We start from the raw sequence: 10,036 nt of genomic DNA, 5'->3' as shown, positions 1-10,036 counted from the left end.
TGGAGCCAAACACACAGACGGACCACGTCCCCTTCACCTGAGGAAGCTATACTGACAACATCATTTAATTGCAAATCTGTGCTAAATCCACTAACAAAAAAATATTTTGTAATTAAGTTGTAAATAAAACAAAGATTAGAATATGTTTTACAAGAAAATACTACTTCAAAGTGTCATTGTTAATTAAATTAAATTAAATTAAATTAAAAAAAAAGATTAAGTGTCTCTGATATCAGCTATTTAACAAAAACCAAAATCATAAAAAAAGTTTGATTAAAATATACTTAAAAATAATAATAAAAACTCACCAATGCAACCCTTATAAGGCAAAACTACAACTGAAAATCAAATTAATACAAATGATAGACATATTAAAACATTTAATAAAAGAGAGAAAATCTAAATTACTAAAACTTTAACTAAAACGAAAAAAGTACAAATAAAACTGATTTATTAAAAACTATAGCATCTAAAATAATGCTAACTGATAGCAATAAATACCCACTTTCTATCAAACTAATCAATAATACATACAGAAACAGTAAAGGAGGAATACTGATGAAATACTGTACATCATGTGACTTGCTGTGAAAAATCTGACTTTTCTTTTCCCATAAATCACGTGTGTGTCTGTGCGCGCTGAACATCCATCCCATCAGGATTTGTTTGTCCAGTTGTGTTTTATATAATATCTCTCACTCAGGTGAGACACAGTGTGTTTGTGCACATGTCCGTGTATCATGAGAGCGGATATGCTTTTGAGTTTGCAATGAAAATACATTCCAATTTTTATCAGATAATTTGATTGTTTTTCACTTCCAGCAGCAGGAATCAGTGTAATGAAGGTCATGAATCAGACATTTGGGTATTTATAGATCCTCTTACAGTGTGTCGTTTTGTCTCATGTAATTATCAGATTCTACTGCTCCACTGATGTCTTTATATTCGTTACATAACGGCTTATGTAACATGTTTAGGGTGTTTGTGGGTGTCTTCTGAGGGGGGTTTTAGTGTGATGGTCACAGACGGACGTTCATTAACGGCCTGTGTGAAGAAACACCACTCTCTCACGCTGCATGTGAAGCTTGTTAGAGATGAAGCATCAACTCAACAGTGGTCATGGACACACGAAAGAGCAGCAAACAAGAGAAATTACTCAATAAATTATCTTTTAAATGTTACATGTTTCGGAATGTTCAGAGAACGTTCAAAAGTAACATGTGCATTACATTTGTAAAATGATCAAATGGAATGTTTCCTTAACATTTGCATAACCAAGAAAAAACTATTTTTAAACATAAAAAAAGGTGTTTTGAATATTCACAGAACATTCAGAAATAACATTTTCATAACCTGGAAAGTTCGCTTAATGCTCTTAGAACACATGTAGTTAGCTTGGGGATCTGATGAACATGTTTGTAAGTGTTAAATAACATTACAAACACAACAAAATTGTAACATTCTTAGAATTTTAAAAATAGAAAATGTGAATAACATTAGATTTTGGGTAAAAGATAAAGCTAGTAGAATGTTTTGAGAAACAAAGTTTTAATAACATTCTGATAACAACAAGAAAACTGCATTTGAACATTGCAGTATGTAACTATGTGACTGTTCATATCAAAATATAACCTATATTGTTTGCCAGATCTGTTCTGCTGAATGCAACTATAAGGCATGGAGATTGTGAATTCATGATTGTGAAAAGCACAAATACAGTTACCCCTATTGCCTGGATTAAAAATTAGGACAAAGCGTTCTTAAAGTAATGCTTAAGGAACATTCTTATAACTTTATCAATATCTCATAATATCAATATAAAAAACTCATAATGAGAGAAAACATTCTTACAAATCATTCTCAAAGCATATTTGTACTTGATGAACATGTAACCTGATCACTGCAAAGAAGACTTGGTATTTGAAAATGTGAGAATATTAAAAATAACTGTTCGAATATTGGGTGAAAAATAAAGTTAGTATAATGTTGTTTAAGAAACATTTTTGTAATCTTAAGATGATGTTCCAATCACAGCAAGAAAACTGGAGATTTTGAATTTGTGTTCCCTGTATTTTTCCACAGAGCACCGTCCACCCACAGTGGTTTCAAAAACAACTTCCAGCGTATCAATCCACACTGCCCTGAATCAACAGCGGCGAGAATCAGAGCCCGAGGCAAACCCACAGATCAGACGTGCAGCATCTCGTCTGAAGGGAGTCAAGAACTCATGCATTTCCTATTGAAATATGCAGCTAATAAGATGCACAATAAAAAAATACCTTTTGCATGACTGTAGTTTAAAGTTCAGTTTAAGCTTTTAAAGGGATAGTCTCTTTCTTCTGTTGAGCACAAAAGAAGATATTCTGAAGGAAGTTTTGTAAACAAAAAGTTGATGGCAGCCATGGTCTTCAACTGTGTTATTTTTTCCATAAGTCAATGGCTACCGTCAACTGCTTGGTTACCAACATTCTTCAAAATATCTTCTTTTGTGCCCAACAGAAGAAAAACACTCTCACAGGTTTGGAACGACTTGAGGATTAGTAAATGAGGACAGAATTGTTATATTTGGGTGAACTGTCCCTTTAAATATAATCCAATTGGCTGTACAAGTCACTTCAATTTAAATCATGTTAGTCTGATAAAAAACAACAAAAAGTTGAATGTCATAATTTAACCAATGAAGTTGAATAGTTAAAGTGACTTACTCCTAAATGTTTAGCCATAACACACTTAGTCTGTTTGTTGCTTTCTGTCAGAGTTGCTCTGTCAAATCTATTTTAGTACTAATTATGTTTATGCATCTAAAAAATGTGTAATGCAAGCATCATGACGTTCCCAACGGTTTCATTGGCCTTGTTTTATCACGTGCTTCCTGTTTACATCCTGTTTACATCGTCTGGTTTCGTTCAGATGATCTGTATAAATAATCTCATGTATGTCCACGCAGTGGTCAGATGGTTGAGCAGCTGTGTTTTTCTCAGTGTGACCTCGTCCTCCTTCATGTCTTCTCTCATGTTCTTGTGGTTGATGGAGAATGAAGGGTTCAGAAACACATATACGTCATAGACCCCCGGTGTGCCCCTATTTTGGGCTGTTTTGCAAGCAATGTGTGTACACAGGTGCTGCTCAGAAAATATATATGCACTAAAGAGCTGTTTTCTGGAGGCTAATCAAATCACTTAAAAGTAGTGCACAGTAGGATAAAGACAGTTGTTGAGTGGTGAAATGAACAAAATATTCAATGTTTTCTATCAGAGTCTCACATGCAATATTTTTTTTCCTATATTAGAACTTTGTTACAAACCTTTTAACAGATGAGAGCAAGTGTATGTTAATGACAGATGAGAAGAACAGGACAAATCACTCTATACTGCCATCTACAGTAGTAGAGATTTTAAGATCAAAATTCACTTGAAATATCCTAGGGCTGTCTGTTCTTTACATTTGCAAAAACAGAAAACATGTTTCATCTCGTTCACACTTGAACATAATATGTCATGCATTTGTTAAAGGGTACATACTTATTTTAACACAATCAGTAGAACTTCAACTGGCTCAAGGTTTTACTGGAGACCAGCACCAGCCCAAAAATTCTGTTCTGGGACATTTCTGCGAAGCTTCCCATTAAGTTATGAAAATATTATTTGTAAATGTTCCCTGTACCTCCAAAAATCTAAATCCAAAAAAAAAAAAAAAAAAAAAAAAATGTTTTTGTTATTGGCTATATGTAGGCCTTTATGAATGTTTGTTAATGGAACATTCCAATTTATAATTTAGCAACAAATGGGAATTCTATTTTTAAATGTTCTCCGAACGTTTTGAAACAAGTAACTAAATTAAAAAGCAAAAACGTTTCAGGAAACATTTTTCATGATAGATCCCGTTTTTGTGCTAACATTTTGAGAACCATCATTAAAAACCAGATACATTTGAACGAATTTTCTATTTACGCTACTGGAATATTATATATATATATGTCTGTGTGTAATAACAGACAGACATAACAGTAAATCGGGGATTTTATTTGTTTTAGCACCAGCGTAAGTTGGAAAAAAAAAAACTTTAAATATCATAAAGTGGGTATTAAAAAATTCTCCCACTTTAACAATTATTGTTATACCTTCAATGGATGTGAGTTTTGTTAGTGTCATTACTCCAGTGTAATCTTGTACGGAGAGAATAAGTGGCGCTATCACATGATATATGTTACTTTTCACCGCGCATTTGAAAGATGGACCAATCACAGTCGTTTATGATGAGGTTTTTTTTTATGATTTTATAGAGATTTCAGAGGAGAGTTTAAATTTGTGTGAAATGAAATTCCAATCGATTTTACATATAGATTAAAATATATATAATTGTTTTTATCGTACGTTGAGGAATGGATTTTCGGAGCCATCACGCGCCCCCTTGAGGAAGGATCGTCATTTGACGCGTAACCGTCTGCGCATGCGCCTGCGGCCGCTGCGGGTTTTGCGCACGGGGACGCGACGGCAGCGGAGGAATCCATAGCAACGGCGGATAAACATGAGTTACTACAGCAGGTAAGACACTGATGGAAACATAATTCTTAGAAATGATCTAAAAGTGACGTCCGATTGGGGAGCACCGCGTGCGCGGGCGTGTGTGCTCACATTCGTGTCTTTCGTAACTTTGCTGTGTTTTCTCGGTGGCTCCTGTTGCGTTCCGCGCGTGCTGTAACATCAGCCCGAGCTAAAAACACGAAAACTAGACACTCAGACTCTGAAGAAACACACAAATCCCAAACAAACTGCTGAATTATGAAGAGAAACGTTGTAAAAATGAAGCAGGAGAGTGTAAATGAACGCAGTCAGCTGGATTTGATCCGTGTAACGGTGGAGCAGCGGCTAGCGGCTAGAGGATGATAAACATATCGCATTATAGTGCTAAATTAATAAATATGATGATTAGCTACTCATCTGTAAATCACAGCTAACGCTTCGTGGCTGAAATGATCTCGATGAATGGGAAAATCTTTGATCAATCAGTGCAACAGGCTGTAATTAATTAACAATCACTCAAATATTCGTAATTTTTATATACATATCAGTGTGACGCGTGCATGTGATGTCATCTGTACGTAATTACCATATGGATATGACGTCACAACTGGACTTCTACATATATTTTTAGTTTATAGTCACCAGGGTTCTGGCATGTTTACATTGTTTTCATAACAGTTAAGCCTCCTTTCTAAATGTTGCAATGCCAAAATGATTTATTATTATTTTAATTGTTAATTATTTAGCCACTAATCGGATATTTGTTGGCATTCCTTTACATTTTCACAGATTAAAAAAATAATAATAATATACAGCGTTTCCAAATTGTACATCATACTTTAGAACCGTTACAATTTGAGGGGGAAAACTGCTTAAGTGTTATAAAAATAATATCACAAATATACAGATACAAATACATATCAAAGATAAAAAGAGTGTAAGGAGACTAAATCCATTACATCATTTGCATCGCTTCATTGAGTGGGCGATTATTGCACAACGTTTCTGCAGTGATTCCTGTTTCTATGGTTACTATGACTTCTGTAACTGTTGGATTTGCTTCAAGATTAAAGCAATAGTTCATCCCAAAATAAAAATTTGCTACAATTGTGTCACCTTCAGTTCATCCAAGATGTAGATGAGTTTGTTTCATCATCAGATTTAGAGAAATTCAGCATTGCATGACTTGCTCAGCAAGAGATCCCCTGCAGTGAATGGGTGCCGTCAGAATGAGAGTCCAAACAGCTGATAAATACATCACAATAATCCACAGCGCTCCAGTCCATCAGTAAACATCATAAGGTAAAACAAGTTTAAGGTTAAAAACATCTTAATAATGGATTTGTTTCTTTTGGCTTCACAAGACATTAACTGCTGTATTTGAGTGGTGTGGATTATTGTGATGTTTTTATCAGCTGTTTGGAATCTCATTCTGACGGCACCCATTCACTGTATATTGTCACATTTCTCAAAGGTAATGTTGGATCTGTCTTGAAAGCCTTAATTTCAACTTTTTAGATACAGATTTCAACAGTAGGTAAAAGCTAACTGGGGAAAAAACAATACTGTAGCACACACAAACATTTGCAAATTTATACATCACAATCATAATCACATATTTATGAAATATAAACATATTTCGGAAAGATTTTGAAACATTTTTAGAGACTTAGCTCTGAGAATTTTTACACTCATCAGTTCTGATCTACAAGCCATTCACATTTATGTAAATTGTAGACAAATCTGCATCTAATGCAATTTGCTTTAATGCATTAGGAATATAAAGCTAGCTGGAAACAGAAACAAATTGCTCAGAAATCTGATTATATCGTTTTGAGAAAAAAAATTCTCATTTGAGCAAAAGTGAGGAAAACTAGATGTTTTAGGTTACTATGCATAGTAGAGATGTGATGTCCCATAACACAGTGGTGACCGCTGCATTTCCATCTCAATTATGAGGAAAACAATAAAACCACTTTAGAATTAAATAGATGTTCATTATGCTATATTGCAAATTTCAAATGTGCATTTTCTGCAGTCGTGTGTGTAGTTTTCGGCTGTTGGGTTTCACGTGGAGAAGAGTTCACACTTCAGAGCCACATACTTATCAAAGGGCGTCTGTGGGATGTTGTTGCCATAGTAACAGCAGCAGCCCTCAGGGCTCACCTGCGGCTGTCGTGTGTGTGTGTGTGTGTGTGTTCCCTCATGACCTGCACAGGTAGAGACGCCCCAAACCCAGACACACACACACACACAAACACACTCGACATGGAGACAGTGAAGAGCTCTTCTCAGCCCGCTTACAGCCGCTGGTCATACAGGTACACACACACACACACACACACACACACACACACACACACACACGAGACAGAACAGAGGTTTCGTTTTGAAAGTTTGTGTTTGGTATGAAAGAGTGTGTGGTTTGGATCTGCACTCGTTATGTTCACAGTGTTTCAATTCTTGAATGATGCAGATATGGATATTGATCCCTCCATCATGAAAGAGAAGGAGTATAAAGTAACGGATGGACAGATTATTGACACATGGAAAACATGTTTTGCTGTGATTGATTCATAAAAATATTACATTTGGTACAAATGGTTAAATGGAAAGATGTTGGATGGATGAATAGATATATACAGTTTCTTTCTTTCTAATTAGTTTGATTTGTTTGGTGAAAAATGTTCAGTGCAGACTTTTAATTTATATGTTAAATTTAGGAGGAGATGACAGAGAGTGTGTCTTTTGTTAGATTTAGTGAATAAAGTAAAATGTCAATATGCACGAGTAGCAGAGATAAAAATTAGAATCAAAAATGTAATCTTGTATCAATTTTTATTGCCATTGTACAATCAAGATTTTAGTTTTTATAAAGCTGCGTCCTGTACTGAATAGTTTGTGAATGTTTGGTGTTTTGTAGGGCTGCTGTGCTCTGTTGTAGATAATGTGTGTGTGTGTGTGTGTGTGTGTGTGTTACATCCAGTTGTCTTGTTGACGCTGGTAACCACGGCGACACAGGTGTCACTTCAGACAGCTTGTGTGTCGTCTTACCTGCGTGAGCATGAAACATTCATTCAGGTGTGTGTTCATTCATCTTCATCACTGACTCTTCCTCTCTTGTGTTTCTCTGTCATCGCCTTTGAAACAAAGAGCCTCCAGTTCTTCCAGCTTCGCGTCCAGCGCCATGACCAGGTACAACACACTCACTACTGTATGCTGTGGTGCTTTAAAAAAATACCAAAAAAACAAGCTTCATTTTTATTATTTTAAAGCAGATCTGAATTTTTCTCCATACCTTCTCTGCGATGTGTGTGCATTTTAGACACACATTTATTCTCTAGTTTTAACATGTCAAATGATGTGTTTTAGATTGAGCCGGTGGTAATGAACTTATATCTACTGAATGGGATGTTATAAGTGTGTGGTAATGGGTTTTAATGTTGTTTGTTGTGTTTCAGTACGCTGGAGGACGACAGTCTGAACCTCAGACAGCAGAAACTGGAGAAACAGGTGAGACTCATTTACACAACCAAACAACACAATCATCAAAACAAGAACATGCCAAAACACAATAATATACGTCAGAGTGCAATAATACATAATATGCATCAAACTTAATAAAACAAATTCAAGAGAATATGAATTAGAAACAATAAAACACAACACATGGTACCACGTGAAAATGTATGCATAAAATATATGCATGAAAACAATAAAACTAAATCTATCAATCGTTACACTTTATAAAAAGCAGTAAAAAATAAACACAGTAATATGCTTCAAAAACATGATAATAAACAATAACACATTCCAAAACATACAATACAACACCAAAATACATATTTCAGAACAAAACAATACACAATAATATGCATTAAAACACAAAAACACATCAAAGCACAATAAAACAATAATACACAGTTATATGCATGAAAACACAATAAAACATAAAGTGTCAAAACACAATAAAGCACAAAACCCACATCAAACCACAAAACTACACAAAAACACATATCAATACATAATTCTACACAATAACACGTATCAAACCATAATTATACATTGTATCACATCAAAGCATTATAAAACACATAAAAAAGGCAATAGCACACAATAATACACAGAATGGATGGTACTTTCCGTTGTGGAGCGATCGATTGTTTCCTGTGTTTCCGTCCCTCAAGCTTGAGCTGAACTTTAAGTGAAACTCTCATTGTGTCAACAGCCCACATTTCTCTTCCTGTCTGTCATCTACTGTCATTTCATCCCACATCTCTCTCACACACACACACACACACACTGTTCGGTTCTGCTGTCGTAAGGATGATTCTAGCGAGTGTGCGTCAACTTCTTCATCTTTCTGTGAGTGTTTTGTTTTTGGGAAGGATTGTGTGTGTTTTCTGCTCGTTCTCCTGATGCTTGACTGTTATCGTTCACTTCCTGTGCCGTACTGAGCTCTCACTGTTTGTAGATTATCTTTGTATCACAATAGCTTTCACATGTTTGGAGACTCCTACTTACCATTTCGTATGACTGTTTTTCACATTTTATAATCATCAAAACTATGAAATAACAGGAAATGGAAGTATGGGAATCATACAGTGGACAATATGTCGTAGCTTAAATGACAATATCAGAATAGAATAGTGTTATTTTAGTACTATTAATGTTTTAGTATTTATTCATATTTTTAATCAGCTTTTTTAATATTGACAGTTTTAATTTTAATGTTAATGTTTTAAATATATATATATATATATATATATATATATATATATTTATATGTAGCTTTGGTTAATTTTGCTCTCAGTTTTAGTCATTTTAGGACTTCAGCTTGAACTTTATATCAGTTAGTTTCTAGAAGATTAGTTCTGGTTTTTATTCAAGTTTTATAAGTTTAAGTTCTCTATTTAATATTTATATTTTATTCTATTTCAGCTTAATTTCAGCATCCATAATTTTTTTTTTTTGTAGTTTTAGCTAACAATAAGATAAACAACGTTTTCAGTTTTACAGGTTTATTTTATTTTTTTATATTTTATTTTATTTTCCCAAAACATTTTTTAATAGTTTTAGTTAATAGTTTAGTTTTAGTTTAAGTTTTTAGGTTTTATATATATATGTATGTGTATGTGTGTGTGTGTGTGTCTATATATATATATATATATATATATATATATATATATATATATATATATATATATATAAATCAGCTTCGTTTCAATGAACGCAATATAATTTTTAATAGTTTAGAATAACAATACTGGAATAAATGAAAGGAAACAACATTTCAAGTTTTCGTTATATTTATATTTATTTAAATAATATTTATATTATTTTATTTCAATTTCCAAAATATTAGTTAACAACAGTAACACTGGAATAAAAAGTTCCCATTCATTTCTTTTTAAAGTTTATATATTTATATATATCTTTTAATTTAATCTTTATTTAAATTACTGAAAGTGATCTTAAGTAGTTTCTGTTCACAATAACAACACGGGAAAGGA

At 33.7% G+C, this 10,036-nt stretch overlaps 1 protein-coding gene across 2 annotated transcripts in view; it reads left to right on the top strand.

Moving 5' to 3' along the window:
- The first annotated feature begins 4,429 nt into the window (after positions 1 to 4,429).
- The window catches only part of tulp3 (TUB like protein 3), a 14,817-nt gene continuing 9,210 nt past the window's right edge, over positions 4,430 to 10,036 (top strand). Inside the window, exons 1-3 of one of the 2 annotated variants that reach the window (XM_026236068.1) lie at positions 4,430 to 4,544; positions 7,677 to 7,718; positions 7,985 to 8,036. In XM_026236068.1, coding sequence (XP_026091853.1) covers positions 4,528 to 4,544; positions 7,677 to 7,718; positions 7,985 to 8,036 — 111 coding nt within the window. In that variant the 5' untranslated portion in view covers positions 4,430 to 4,527. Of the gene's footprint in view, positions 4,545 to 7,676; positions 7,719 to 7,984; positions 8,037 to 8,703; positions 8,889 to 10,036 lie in introns of those variants that run through there. The other variant, XM_026236077.1, reaches the window with a different exon arrangement.

The sequence above is a fragment of the Carassius auratus genome, chromosome 4 (assembly GCF_003368295.1).
Source record: "Carassius auratus strain Wakin chromosome 4, ASM336829v1, whole genome shotgun sequence".
NCBI lineage: Eukaryota > Metazoa > Chordata > Actinopteri > Cypriniformes > Cyprinidae > Carassius > Carassius auratus.
Note: the sequence above shows the minus strand (reverse complement) of the source record. Positions and strands in the feature narration are given on the sequence as shown.